Here is a 14,514-nt window from a genome sequence, read left to right as displayed (position 1 = left end):
CCCCCAGGCCGCCGCGGGGTCGGCGGCCGCCGCTACCTGGAGCGCGGGGCGGGGGTGACGCCCTCGGGGAGGCCGTGACGCCGGGGGCGGGGCCCTGGGTCGCCCCGCCCCGCCCGCCCCGCCCCCACCCGGGCCCCAGGCCCCGCAGCGCTTGTCGGCCTCTGAGCCCGGCGAGGTGGCCGGCCTCCTTCCTCTTGCCTCGGCGGGGGCCGCTCTCCCCGGGCAGCCTGGGGCAGGGCCGGGGGAGGCCTCTTCCTGCGCCTCTGCTCCAGCCCTGGTGGGTGGAGATCCGGCTGCCTCCAAGAGGTCAGCTTGGACTCGGCCACCTGTGCCCCAGGTCCCTCCTGGAAAAGGAGTCCCCTGCTGCATCTCAAAGGCCCTTCCCTGCAGGGAACTCCCCAGGCAAATCCTGCCTCCCCCCCCCAACGCATAAACGAGGTGCAGAGGTGACATTGGGTGATGCATGTGGAGGGTGGGTGTGCCAATGGGAACCGAGCTCGCTTGTCTTCAGCCCGGGTGGGAGAGCTCTCGAGGCCCCATCCAGAAAAGGGCCTACAGAGAAGAGGCCTTTTTGTTTCTCCAAGTTGTTCCTTTGGCCTCTTCAGGAACCTCTTAACCACAAGGCCCCTATCATTATTGCCTTCCAGAATCCAGCTCTGCCCAGCGGAACTTCTGTGATAGTGGAGACGTTCTATATCCGTGCTGCCCAGCGCAGTGGCCACTAGCTACATGTGATTGTCCAGCACTTGAAATATGGCTAGTGTGACATTTGACTTAATTTTAATTTTAAGGTAAATAGCTATATGTGGCTATGATATTGGGACAGCTCAGGAGATGATGGGGAAGCCTGCCTATTTAAGGTCACGGAGCCCCAGGATATCGAGCTGGAAAGGACACGGACTCCAACTCTGCCTTTTTGCAGTGAGGAAACAAAGCCAGGCTGGCAAGAGAACTTAGAAAATGGGGCAGGGGGTCCGAGGCTGGGATCCAGGGTCCTGAACACGGGCTCATGCCCTTGGCTCTGCTCAGGGACCCTGCAGACAACTCCTGCCTTTGGGAATCTGCCCTAGAGGAGCCCCTGGGTCCCACACAATCCCAAGGGGTGGCAGTTCTAGAGGTATGAAGTTTGCTGGGGGCCTGGTTGGCCACTCTGTGCTTTGCCCCTTTTTGGTCAAAAGAGGGGTGAACAGCTACCATGAAGGGGGACAGCGTCCATGGCTTCAGGTTGGTGCTTTCATTCCCAACATATACACCCCATGCCGCTAACCCGAGGAGTAAGAGTGGGAGAAGACTTCAGCCTGTCGAGTCCCATGTCTGTGCGAGGGGGGACAGCAGTGTGTGGCTGTGTGCTTGTGCATGTGGGCCCCTTGCCAGGGTGTGTGCGGCTCCGTACCCGAGAAAATACGCCTGCATGGGATCAGGTGCCCCAGTCATATGGGCTGGCTTCTAATCTTGACTTTACACATTTCGACGAGCCATCTTGGGTCAAATGCCTTCCATCCTCTGAGGCTCCGTTTCCCCACATGTACAAAGGGAGTATCAGTCAGATCTCTGGTGTTCCACATTTTCAGGTGATGGTGTCTTAGATTGCACGTGTAAATGGTGATGTGGGCCAGGGGGCTAGGGGGTTGGCCAGGCATGGAAGGCAGGGTGGAGCCTGAGCTTGAGACTGGCTTCTACCAGCTAGGAGCATCTTTCTGACCCACGGTCTACGGTCAAGGCGTTAGCCCTGGTCCTGCAGGGGCTGGAGGGAACACGGAGCTGGCTCTGCGTGTAAGCAACTCCACCAGAGCGGGGCTGAACGGCATCATCCCTGCACGCAGGAACCTGTGTGTGCAGGTGAGTAGTTTGTCATTGTGTCCCATTCCTGTCTGCACAGGATCCACGGCTGCCTCTTGTCTCAGACCCCAGTGAACCCAGGGGCAACAGGGTTGTGAACATGAAGTCTTTATTCTGTTTGTTCTCAAAGCAGGGAAGAGCTGGTGCTGGAGGCAGGGCGAGAGTCCGGGAGGAGCTCCACACCCCATGCCCCTGTGCGAGGGCACAGGCAGGGGAGTGTCCCAGAGGGTGCTCTAGCTCCGAGCTAGGGCCAAAGGGAGGGCCCACCTGGGCAGCAGAGGACCTCAGCGGGCCAGGGCAAAGCCAATGCGATTGTTATGCCGGTCAAACTCCGTGTAGAACTTGCGGATGAAGCTGGCCCCCAGGACCCAGAGAGGCCCGGTCGGCGGCGGGACATCCAGACCATGGAGGGCCAGCGTGCACAGGTCATCATTGCCATAGGGATCCTGGCAGGAAGCAAGAGGGTTTCCCCCACTGCCCGCCACATTACTTTTCTCCTTTCCCCTTGCCCGACCCCAGCAGCTATCCTCAGCAATATCCTCCCTTCCTCCCCCATCTACTCCGGCCTCTCTTGCCCTTTCAACCCATCATGCATCCTCCTGGATGCGGGTACTGAGCTAGACACTGGGCAAATAATACATCAGGCACAGTGCTACCTTCAAGAGCTTACAGTCTGGCAGAACTTCTGACCCTAGGCAAGTTATTTAGCTGCCCTAAGTCTATTGAGTATAAAAGGGGGATAAGAGTAGAGGAGCATAGCATTACTGGGGGCAGTCGCCAAGAAGATGGAGACAAGGGGATGAGCACAGTGATTCCCAAACTTGGCTGCATGTTGGAATCCCCTGGGGAGTTGTGAAAAAAACACTGATGCCCAGGCTCCACCCCCAGAGGTTCTGATTTAATAGGTATGGGATGTGGCTTGTTACTGGGATTTTTAAGGACTTATTTATTTATTTATTTATTTATGAGAGAGAGAGAGAGAGAGAGAGCGCGCGCGCGTGCACAAGATGGGCACAGGGAGAGGGAAGGAGAATCGCAAGCAGACTGTGCTCAGCGTGGAGCCTGATACAGGGCTCAATCTCACAACCCCAAGATATGACCCTGAGATCATGACCCCAAGCCGAAACCAAGAGTCAGACGCTTAACCAACTGCACCACCCAGGTGCCCCTTGTTACTGGGATTATTTTTTATTTTATTTAAAGATTTTATTTATTTATTCATGAGAGACAGAGAGAGAGAGAGAGGCAGAGGGAGAAGCAGGCTCCCAAGGAGCAGGGAGCCTGGTGCGGGACTTGATTCCAGGACCCTGGGATCATGACCTGAGCCGAAGGCAGACGCTTAACCATCTGAGCCACCCAGGCGCCCGTGACTGGGAATTTTAAAGCTTCCAGGTGACTCTAACATGTAGCTAAGTTTGAGAACCACTGATGTGGCATAAGGCCTGGTCCCTTTTAGAGGGCCCCTGCCCGCCTGTCCTCCCTGTTATTGAGGGGCAGCTTGGAGCCTCACCTGTAACACGTAGTCTGCGCTGGTAAGTGTGTAAGCTCTGCCTCCAAGGCGGAAGGAGATGTCGGGGAGCGTAGGCACCTGGTTACAGTTCACGACATACTGAGGGGAAGGCAGAGGGAGCCCCGTTGAGTGCAGGAAGTCCCCCAGCAGACACAGCCCCGTGCCTGCGGCTGGAGCCCTCTACTGGAGGGGGCTGGGCACACGGCCTACCCCCTCTGGGGGATAAGCCACACATGGGAAGAGTGAGCAGAGAGGAGAAGGCCCAGAATGGCCCCATTTGGGACCTACAGCTTCTGGGGTAATTCTGGGGCCCAGACAAGGTGGTGCTCCCCCGCTTCTGGTGCCCCTGCTACCCCAGCTTCTTACTTCATTTGTGCTCAGCTCCTTGGCCCCCAGGGTGTCCATGAGCAGCCTCAGGGAGCTGGTGGGACCCGAGATGTACGATGCACCGGTATCGACCACTACCATGCAGCCCTCTTCACAGACCACGGTGGCCGACCTCACAGACACCCTGGGGGAGGCCAGTCGGAGCGTCAGACAGACAGCAGGCTGATGGGACACCACCAGGCTGCATAGCTTCCCTGAGTGAGGCCGGTGACAGGAGGCCATGCTGGTGGTCCCAGGATGCACTGGAGGATGGGAAGGCGTGCGCTGGAGGAGGAGAGGTGCTGTCCCCTCCCCCAGCACGTGGCTTGGTGACCCGCTGCCTCCTCTCAGTGGACTCCCTCCCCTCTGCTCTTCATATCTCCATGTTCCCCAGCCCTGGACAGAGAGCTCAGAGAGCAAATGTTGGCTGTGCCTCAGGAGAGAGGACAAGATAGTAAGGCTGCCCCTTCCCACCCCCCACCCCCAGCAGCAGCATTTTTGGAGAGCAGGGAGAGTTGAGCATTCCTGACCCTTTCATTTTGATCTGCCAGGAGCCAGTCTGGCTGACGCTCACGTAGTGGAAATTGCCTTGGTAATACTGGGGGTCGCTGCCTCCCAAGACAAGCTCTCCTCCGAGCAAGTGGGAATCCCTAGAGGAGAGATCACAGCTCCTGAAGACCCATAACCTGGAGACCCAGCACCCCAACAACAAGGGAAGTTGAGCAAGGGGACGGCGTGGGGCAGAGGAGGGCGGGAAGGGTGGCAGGGCTGGGAAGCTGCAGGAACACCGCTTCTCCACCTTTCTCGCGCCTCCCCAAGCCCAACCGGACAGTTCAGCTGCACCCGATCGAGCACCCCCCCCGCCCCAGAGAAGGGTCCGGCACCAGGACAGTGAGTAGAAGGCAAGATGAGTGTTGGCCACACCCTCACTTGGGTTTGGGGAGCTGCAGGTTGAGCCAATGCATGGGTCGGGGGGGCTCTTGGGGACCTGTGGGGTGAGGGTGGGTAAGGGGCAGGAGGCGAACTGAAAGGAGGGGCGGACAGCTTCGGCATCGGGCAGAGCCTGGGCCTGCGGAGGCGAGTTGGACTTGGTGCTGGCGTATGTGAATCTGGACCCAATGTTCAGGAGGGTCAGGGCCATGTGGGGGCAGGAGCTCAGTTCCTTACTTGGAATTTCTGCGGAGAAAGAGACACAGCAGAGAGGAGGCCTATGTTTCCACGGAGCCTCACCAGCCTCTTCTTGGGCAGGGTGGGCATTATGCCCTCTTTTTACCTTTTAGGTGAAGTCATTTGCCTGAGGTCACGCAAGGGGTGGGTGGGGTGAGCGGAGCCAGGCTCCTGGTGCCCCTTCCACAGCTGACCCCCTTGCCTTCCTCTCCTCCCTGCTGCACAACACCCCCGCCCAGCTCAGGGCCTACCCTGGGGGGTGGGTTTCCCCCGTGCATGTGCGGGATGGGGTTCTCCAGCATACGTGTGCGTGGGGCTTTGGCCCACGCTATGTGGGCACGTGCACATCACTGCCCTTGTACAGAGACACATGTGCAAACACCAGCCACCTCTGCCCCACTCCCAACACTTCAAGATCCCTCTGGGGTTCCCTCCTTCTTGTCCCAGGGTCAAGGAAGAGGCAGGCCCTCTTCTCAACAAGGCTCTTCTTCCTGCCTGTGGGATTCTCCTGCCTCCCGTGGCCTCCAGGCTCCTGTGCCCTCAAGGATCTTCTCCCATCTTCCACAGTTTCAATCTCTCGCTTTCCATTGACTTCTTCCTCCACCTTCAAGCAAGCTCGGGCCTCCCCTAGCATTTCCAAACACCCACCCTTCTCTCTGCTTCTCCCTGCATCTCTACCTGCGCCCCCTTCCTGACATTTCCTTCCCTGTCGCATCTCTCAGGGCATTCTACATCTGCCCTCACCTCCTAACACGCTCATCTACCTCTCAACTGCTGGTCCTCTGGCCATGTTCCACCTCTAAAACAGCTCTGTCAGAGACTGCCCCGGACACGGGGCCCATCGGTGGGCTGTGCTCAATGCCTTGCATTTTCTTTTGTCCTTTTTACCTTTATGATTTCTCTGGGCCCTGACCCTCCCCTCCACTAGGCTTATGTTCCTTCCCTTAGGATCTCTTTCCAAACCCAGCAGCCTGGGGCAGATTACAGCCTGCTCAGCAGCCGACAAGGGCTGCCTCCAGGCTGGCTGAGCTCCACATAAGCTCAGCCCAGAGTGGAGAGACACCTATGGGTCTCAGCCCCCACCCCGCTCCCTGTTGCTGCTCATCATGTTGTGATGTTTCTTGTCTTCCTTCCAGACCGTAGGCTCTCTGAGTGAAGGGACTCTGTCTTGTACACCGTGTTCATGGCTGCACCCCAGAACCTCCCACTGTGCTTGGCACATAAGCACCCAATATTTGTTGAATCAATGAGGGAACAAATAAATGAAGGCATTAATGAATGAATGAAGACAGCTTTCTGTGTGAGCGGGTCATGGGCCCCTCACAGTAATGCTTTACTTCCCATTACCCCCACCCTGCATTTTCCTCTTGTTCTAGAGCTAGTGCTAAGAGAACTTTCTATAATGATGGAAATGTTCTATATCTCTACTACCCAGTATGTAGCCACTAGTCATGTGGCTGCTGAGCACTTGAAATGTGGCCAGTGTGACTCAGGAATTGAATTTTTAAAAAATTTTAATTAATTTAAATGTAAGTGATGGTTTCCATATCGGGTAGTGGAGCTCTGCATATGGACTGAATACCACCTAATCATAAACACATCAAAATTCCAGTCCCAACTCTCCTCCTGCTCTCCCAGCAATTCAGCCTCTTCCCCCGCCCCGCCTCTGCCCCTGGAGTCCCAGGCTCACCTGCTGTAGTAGACGGAGAAGACATCCTCCTTTAGCACCCCCTGGGAGAGGATATGATCAAAGACGGGGGTGACCCCGCCAACAGCCTGTGCGGGGAAGCCCATGCCCAGAACCCCATCAAACTTGGCCAGCATGAAGGGGATCAGGGGCAGCTCTGTGACCTCTCCAAACGTCTGTGTCACTGTGATGCCGCCCACCTGTGGGAGGAAGGACCAGAGGAGACCAAGGCTACTGCCCTGTTCCTGCCCAGGGTCTAGTCTAGGGCCCACATGCCCTAGGGTGGAGCGATCTGGGATGAGACCATTTCATCAATCCCCGCCCCTCACCACCACATATCCTCTCTTCTAATACTCATGCTGGCTGTGGGGGTCCAGAGAGAACCGGGATGGCCCCGGGACTGGGAGGGGCAGAGGCTGAGGGGGCGAGACTGCCAGGAAGTAACAGAAAAGGCTCCAGGAGCTCCCACATGCCTCCCCAGGGGCCCAGCTTCTACACGGTCAGGACTGGGCCTCCGTTCCCCAGCCCCACGGTGGGTAAGGATTTCTTCAGCCCAGCCAGGCTTTCTCCCCCGGTTTCACAGACAAGGGGAGGGTAAGGACTCCCACTGATTTGCTCTCGCGTTCCACGTGTACCCTGCCATAACTCTGACAGGAGAAACCCCAGAATGAGAGGGTCAGGTGCAAACCAAATGAAAAAAAAAAAAAAAACAAAAAAACCAAGCCCTGACCTTAATCCCAAACTTTAACCTCAGCTGTGACCTTAAAACCTATGCCTGACCCTAAAACTAACTCTGACCCTAATGTCACCAGTACCGCTGACCCTGCCTCGGACCCCGATTTCAGTCTGGGGTCTGGTTAAGAAAAGCCCAGTCAGAGCTGGGTGGCCTCAGGCAGGTTAGCCGACTCCAGGCTGCAGGGCTCAGGACGAGCTCTCCCGTGAGCTCGATGTAAAAGGCTCCCTAAATCACCCAGCGTGGATCCAGGAGCTCAGGTTTGCTGTGTCCCAGGCACTGCAGCTTTGCCTCACCAGCCTCTGGCAGGCGGCGGGGCAGGGTTCTTCCCCTCCCCAGGCTCCAAGGTGAGCTGAACTGTACCCTCCTCAAGTATGGGCCCTCAGGTGGCAGGAGATGTTTGGGGACAGGAAGGGCAGGGGTCAGATGACCTGGGGCACTCCCACTTACAGTCACCATGTCCTGGCTCAGGAAGCCTTTGACCTTCCCAGTTCCATAGTGGATGGTGAATGCTGTCCCGTTCTCCATGTAGCTGGAGGATTCCGAGGAGTCATAGAGGCTGTGAATCTCTGGCAGAGGGACATAGGCTCAGGTCTGTCCAAGAGAGGCCTGGACAGGGGGGCTTGGAGGCAGGTGCCTTGGGCGTATGGTCCTGGTGGTTGAGGGCTTAGGTGCAGGGGTGGGGTGGCCCTGAGGCTGGAGGCTCGAAAATGTGTTTCATCAATCAAGGACTGGGTTTCTTGGGCCCCTGTCAGGTGTCCATTATCTGTGAGAATTTTGTCTCAAATGAAGCATTTCAAAGTAATTTCTAATACAGGGATGAAGAAAAGATTCTGGTCCCAGTAAGCACTCACTAAGAGGTTGTTGACTAAGGAAAGGGGTAGGAGACCCTAAGTGTCTGGGTGGGTCTGAGAATTCAGTCCTCTCCCAATCACAGGAAAGGGGAGAAATGGCCTTGTGGGTGGGCTGGGGACTCTTCCTGCTTGCCATTTTCCCTTGGTGGTCATATCAGGAAAATGGAGGACATTTTCATCTCTCCTTCTGGGACAGTGGGAACAGGGGCAGAGAGGAGATAGCTCTGATGGCGGCAGAGGGCGTGAGGCAGGACTGGCCAGGCATGGAGGGGGCTGGGGGAGAGGAACCACAGGCCGTGCAGAGACGGGGGGCTTACCACAGGCCGTGTAGAGCGGGCTGCACTTGGTGGAGGGCACCCAGAGGTTGGCCGAACCCGTGTCAAAGATGACTTTGAAGGTCTGGGGTGGGGTGCCTATGCCAATCTCGCCATAGTACTGGGTCTGTGGGCGGGGGGAGGAAAGAGGCAGCTGAAGGGGCTTAGGAGCCCTGGGGTTTTGCCTGATACCCCCTCTGGCACTTGGGGTGGGATGGGGGTAGATCACACAGCCTCTCTGGGTTTCCATGTTCTGGCAGGGCCTGGGTGGAAGGCTGAGCACCATCCTAGGACTTCCCAGGAAGTGAGACAAGAGGGCAAAATAAAAATACTGAAAATGAAACAGGGAGGTGCCCTACCTCTAGAGGGTCTACTGACGTGATCAGCAGTCAAGCTGTGCGTCGCCCAGTCACAGAAACCTGCCCCCGAGGTCACGTACCCGTCCTGCCCACCGGGGACACCTCAGCTTGAGGCCCAGAGCCTGGATTCCTGCGTTCCCAACCTAACTCTGCCTCTGGGCTCCTTTTTGCCCTCTGTGCTTCCGCCTTCCCAGCTCTGAAATGGGAATTTTATAGGTTTCCTAGTGTGTCTCAGCAACGCTGTCAGAGACAGCGTGGAAAGAGCACAGAAAGCCTTGGGCCCAAGAGAGAAAGGAGACGGAGGAGCAAGGCCCCAGCCAGGCACTCACATCCAGGTAGTTGGTGAGGACCACGGGGGAGGTGCTGTTGCCAAAGGAGAATCTCTTGGCGAACTGGCTCCACTCAGCACCAAGCCTGGCCACATCCACGCCTCGCTCCTTCAGGCTTTCCCGGATGGAGGGCATTTTCTTCAGGAAGATCCTGGTCCAGGGTGAAGGAGGGAAAAACCAGAAGAGCTCTGCACTCCCCCATAATGGTGGGGTCCCCGAAGCTTCTAGGACAACCCTCCCTAACCTCGCCCAGGCACCGAAGCATCGCTCTTGGGCTCTAAGGCCTCTCAAGGAGGATTTGCAAGCCTCCTCAAGCCAACTGCACTGGAATTAAATAATAATCCTCAATGCACTTCCTTCTGTCTGATTTTGATCCCTATCACCCCAAAGCCGTTTGTGCGTTCCTTCTTTCATGCCATACTTACATGCTGAACACTTACTCTCCGCCCGCACTGCCCTGGATGCTGGAGATAGAAAGCTAAAGGTCATCGCTGCCTTCAGGGAGCTCCAGCAGGCGAGGAGCCCGAGGAGGAAAAGGAGGACACCCGGCAAATGACATTCCCTCTAGGAGGACGACGGGCGCGCTCCCTTCAAGGCTGGGCCGGGGGAGGCAGTGCCGCAGGAGGCCTGTAGGTGGCAGCAGGCACCCACAGCAGCCTGCAGGGGCTCCGGATGCCAGGCCTGGGCTGCCGGCGGGAGCAGGGGGTGGGGTGGGGAGAGCAGCCAGCATCCCCAGAGGGCCTGTGCCCCCTACCCTTGGAAAGATGTGCCTTCTTGAGCCTGAGTCCCAGTCCTTCAGCTTCTTTCCCTGTCACCTGCCTCTCGCCTTTGGGAGACAGAATTAAAGACACTGGGGGTGGGGGGTAAAGCAGACCGAGCTGCTCCCTGGTGAGCACCAAACACCACACTCGCCCCCACGTAGCCCTCATGAGGCCATCGTCCCCCCTCTATGATGAGGAAGCAGAGGTTCGCAGGGATGTGGTGACTCAGAAAGGATGGAGCTTGGATTCGAAGCAGTGTGTCTAGTCATGTTCCCCAGAGAGCGTCCCCAGGGCTCCCATGTGAAGGCTCTCCAAGGAAGCCTTGGTGGGGGGGTGTCCCTAGCTGTTGGCCAGGGGGGCCCGGGATTGCAGCCCAATTTATGGGGAAACTATCTTCCTTTCTAGCTGCTCGCCTACTTACAGTGTCCTTTCCCGCTCACGCCCGGCGCTCCCGGACCCCATCATGCCCACGGACCCCAATGCAGCTTTCCTGCTAGCCACGGTCCTATCTTAATGGACATGACTTGTTATAGTCATGTCACCGTTTACTGCTCACAGAGTAGTTTCACAATTATGATCTTATTCTCAGCCATCCCATGGGGTGGGTGATTATTCCCATTTTACAGACAGGAAAATGGAGGGGCAGAGAAGGCCTGATCCCAAAGAGGGTGCATTCTCTACCACTTACTCCGAACAGCCTCTGCTCTGGACCTTTGCTTTTACCGCTCCCTTTCACAAGTCCCTTCCCCCCACACCCCACCTCTGCTTGGGCCCCTGCTTCCTTTCCCCCCGCCCCGGGGCGCTCACCGCAGGCACAGTACGCACAACCCCATTCATGGAGGCAGTGCTGTCTGGTGCTGAGGACGCGGCAGGTGTGGGCACAGGCTTAAATCCCTTATTACTGTGTGATTCGGATCAACTTACCTAACCTCTCTGGGCCTTTTGTGCGCCCCCATGAACTCCTCTATGAAATCAATGTGCAGATCAAACAAGCTGCCCACTGCTCAATAAATGGAAAGTGTGTGTGCAAGAGGCTAGGAAAGCACCTTGAGAATGGGGTCCTGTGTTCAGATCTCCCAAAGTGCCTTGCATGGCGCTGTGCACATAGTAGGTGGCAACATTTTGCGTTTCAAAAGCCTCTTTCTCCACTCCTGGCCCAACTCCTTCTTCTTTTGTTTTTAAAGAGAACAAGGGAGAATGTTTTTACCTTGCTCTGCCTTTACCCTGGGGGGGGGGGCGGTGTGCTGCGCCCGGGCACACTCTCACCCCACACCCCTACCCTAGCAGTTACCCTCTGGGAGCCTCTCACAAGTGACCTCCCTGAGCGTCAGGGGTCCTCACCTGTAAAATGGGACTGCTGGGTTGTTGGGCAGAGGATCTGAGATACGTGGAAAGATCCTGTGAAATCCTAGGCATTTTACAGGCTTAGCAACTATAATAGCCATTGTTGAAACCTATCCTCCTCCGGGCGCCTGGCTGGCTTAGTCTTTAGAACATGTGACTCTTGATCTCAGAGTTGTGAGTTCAAGCCCCACGTGGGATGTAGAGATTCCTTAAAAGTGAGCTCTTTAAAAAAACAAAACACCCCACCCTGCCTTTTTACCTTGAGGTCTTCCGGTTCCCCTGCCCTCCCCACCTGAAACCCTTTCTCCTCGAGGTCCTCATCCTCAACCTCATCCTTCTCCCGCCTCTGCAGCATTAATGAACCTGGTGAACTTAATGAGCCCAGTTCCCACAGGGCCTGGCCCTGGATGGGGCTGCTAGTTCGGTCTTCCTCCTCCCTCCTCTGGGCTGCCTTAAGCCTTTCTTTTAACACCGGTGACGATGCAGCCTATAGGACTAACACCAGCTGGCTTTTCCTGCATGTTGGTATCACGCTGAGAGCTTTACATACGTTATCTCATTAAATCTTCAAAGCAGATCTGTGAAGTAGGTGCTGTTATTATCTCTGTTTTAAAAACGGTAAACCGAGCCCTCTAGAGGTTAAGTAACTTGCCCGAGCTTTCAGAGCTAGTCAGGTCTGCTGCCGGGGCAGGATTTATTTGTTTTATTTTATTTTATTTTTTGCTGGGGCAGGATTTAAACCAAGACAATGTAACTCTAGAAGACTTGTATTCAACCACTATATATATTGTTCTTCCTTGGTAGGCCTCCCCATAGCACCCCCTCCTTAATAATTAGGCTGTGAGCTCCTTGAGAACAAGGGGTAGGTCTTAATCATCCCCACAATGCCTCGCCTGGTGATCTGTGCAGGAGCAAAAGCTTTGGGCAGAGATCAAATGACATGGCTTTTCGGCCTGGGTCGTGTGCCGCTGTTGGCCGTAGGACACTGGCGAGTCACCTCTCTGAATGGGATGCACCTCCCTGCCCAGCTGGTCGTGAGGACTATATGACACCCCCTATCTGGAAGCCAGGGGTGTCAGGAAGGTGGGAACCCCCATGCCCCCCGCCAGCCTCGCAGCCTGAGTTACCGTCCAAAGGCGCCAGTATCTGCAGGGAGACCGCAGGCGAAGGTGCCCCAGAGCACCAGCAGGAGTCCCCAGCGAGGCGTTCTGCTCCTTCCGTCCATGCTTGGCCTGGGTGCTCCGCTCTCTCTGGGATCCCCTGAAGCCTTGTGGCTCCCAGAGCCCTTCTCCTTTTATACGCTCCACACTTGGGATGGTCGTGATTTTGCTCTGCCTGGATTTATGATCCTGGGGCAGATGGAGGGCAGCCAGTAATAAATCCCCCAGGGGATGGGGCTAGGTGGGTGAAGGGTGACCAGGGTTCGACGTAGAGCCGAGGAACCAGGGGAAGAAGGGCTGTGGGAAAGCAATACTGTGCCCCATGACACAAGCGACCCCATCTCGGCCTGGCCCTGTGACCCCCGACTAGGCAGAGGCTGATGAGAAACGGCCATGTTCAGGAACATGGTCAGGGCCCAGACAGGCGAAAAACCTAGGTTTCCCACCTCCCAGCCAGACTCCCCACTCCATAGCCTTCAAGCTCCATCCTCTGCCTTAACCCTGGCTGTGTCCCCGACTGACCTCTCCCATGCTGCGTCTCAGTTCCCTTCTGGAACCTGGGTGACTCTTCTGTGGGAGAGCCAGACCTGGGGCCCCTGGGTCTGGTCTCCCAACTCCTCCTTCCCTTCCAGCTTGGCCCTGAGTCCCTTCCAGGCCCTGTCTCTGCCGCCTTCCCTTTTCCTTGTAGTTCACAGTCTGGGCCAGCTCTCTGTACACACAACTGGCCCCTAAATCCCAGGATCGGTGCTATTTATTCAGTCTCCGATGTCTTCTCCTGGCTGCTCCCTGTTCATTCTTCCGCGTGCATTTCAAATATCACCACCTGCTCCAGGCAGCCGGCCCTGATTCAGCTTGGAACCGACTGCCTTCTGCTGTGGGCTTCCACTGAGTGATGCGATCCCTTCTAGGAGAGCGTGGACCTCAGCTGTCCCCTATCAGAGTTACCTCTATAGACGTGTGTCTGTCTGCCTCTTGCCCAAAGAGGTGCTTAGCACTTATCAAATGAGTGAACTGGGGAACTGGCTCTAGGCTCATTGTTGGGGACCTGCATTCTGGTTTTGACTCTACCACGAACTTGCTATGTGACGTTGGGCCCCTCTCTTCCCCTCTCTGGGCCTCAGTCCTTAAATCTGTAGCACGAGACAGGGCTGGATGGGCCCAAGGGTGCCAGACACTCTAATGTTCTGTTCTTTGCCTCCAGGGTGCTGCTTTCTGCACCAGCTGGGAGCAGTGAAGACTTAGAGGAGATGGGGTGCTGGTGCGGCTCAGTTGGTAGAGCATCTGACCCTTGATCTCAGGGTGGTGAGTTCAAGCCCCTTTGGTCGCGGAGCCTACTTAAAAGAAAAAAAAAAAGACTTAGAGGAGCTAATCTCTGTTACTAACGTTGGCTAATTAATATGTTTGGTCCTCTGAGATTTTTTTTTAAAGATTTTTTTATTTATTTATTGAGAGAGAGAGAGAATGGTAGAGAGAGAGCATGAGAGGGAAGAAGGTCAGAGGGAGAAGCAGGCCCCCCGCTAAGCAGGGAGCCTGATGCGGAACTCGATCCCGGGACTCCAGGATCACGACCTGAGCCAAAGGCAGTCGCTTAACCAACTGAGTCACCCAGGTGCCCCTGTCCTCTGAGATTTTAACACTCCCACCAAATGATGGGAGGATCTGGTGTTTCCTGGTGTAGACTCTTATTGGAGAACTTTCAGGCACTGTGGCTGGCACTGAGGGAAGTATCTGGGGGCAGGGGAAAACTTTTTTAAACCCCTCAGAGTTAGGGATCTGTCTTGTCAGATTGAAATAATATTTATTAAGCATTCTTATAGGTCTTGGTGCTCTTCATTCATTAGACAATATTCATCAAGCATTTGTTATTTGTCCGATGCTTTTCTAGACGCCGGGATTGCAAAGGTGACAAAAATAAATAACATTTCCACTCTCGTGGATCCCACATGTGTAAGAGAGATAGATTATCATCACAACATAAATATAAAATAATGATGATGGCCAGTAAGTTAGGGGGCTCCAGGAAGGCATCTCCAAAGAAACGACACTTGAGTTGTGATCTGAAGACCACGTAGGCAGGCAATGAATAGCTGG

The 14,514-nt window shown here is 55.7% G+C and overlaps 1 protein-coding gene and 1 long non-coding RNA gene across 3 annotated transcripts; one reads left to right on the top strand and one right to left on the bottom strand.

The window, feature by feature from the left end:
* The first annotated feature begins 167 nt into the window (after positions 1-167).
* LOC113932912 lies at positions 168-4,365 on the top strand. The gene is made up of 4 exons (XR_003523164.1): positions 168-306; positions 648-791; positions 1,684-1,839; positions 4,267-4,365. It is a non-coding gene; the product is annotated as an uncharacterized LOC113932912 (long non-coding RNA).
* On the bottom strand, positions 1,938-12,520 carry REN (renin). 2 transcript variants are annotated; one of them, XM_027612448.1, is made up of 10 exons: positions 12,391-12,520; positions 9,159-9,309; positions 8,474-8,597; positions 7,753-7,871; positions 6,573-6,769; positions 4,883-4,891; positions 4,246-4,365; positions 3,716-3,860; positions 3,350-3,448; positions 1,938-2,285 (listed from the first exon to the last, which is right to left on the bottom strand). In XM_027612448.1, exons 1-10 carry the CDS (start codon positions 12,486-12,488, stop codon positions 2,124-2,126), a joined length of 1,224 nt encoding a protein of 407 aa, XP_027468249.1. In that variant the 5' UTR covers positions 12,489-12,520; the 3' UTR covers positions 1,938-2,123. The 2 variants fall into 2 exon arrangements, with proteins under 2 accessions (XP_027468249.1, XP_027468250.1); XM_027612449.1 differs by lacking the exon at positions 4,883-4,891.
* Between the last annotated feature and the right edge of the window lie 1,994 nt (positions 12,521-14,514).

This window comes from Zalophus californianus, chromosome 10 (assembly GCF_009762305.2).
Source record: "Zalophus californianus isolate mZalCal1 chromosome 10, mZalCal1.pri.v2, whole genome shotgun sequence".
Classification (NCBI taxonomy): domain Eukaryota; kingdom Metazoa; phylum Chordata; class Mammalia; order Carnivora; family Otariidae; genus Zalophus; species Zalophus californianus.
This window is presented reverse-complemented; position numbering and strand designations above follow the sequence as displayed.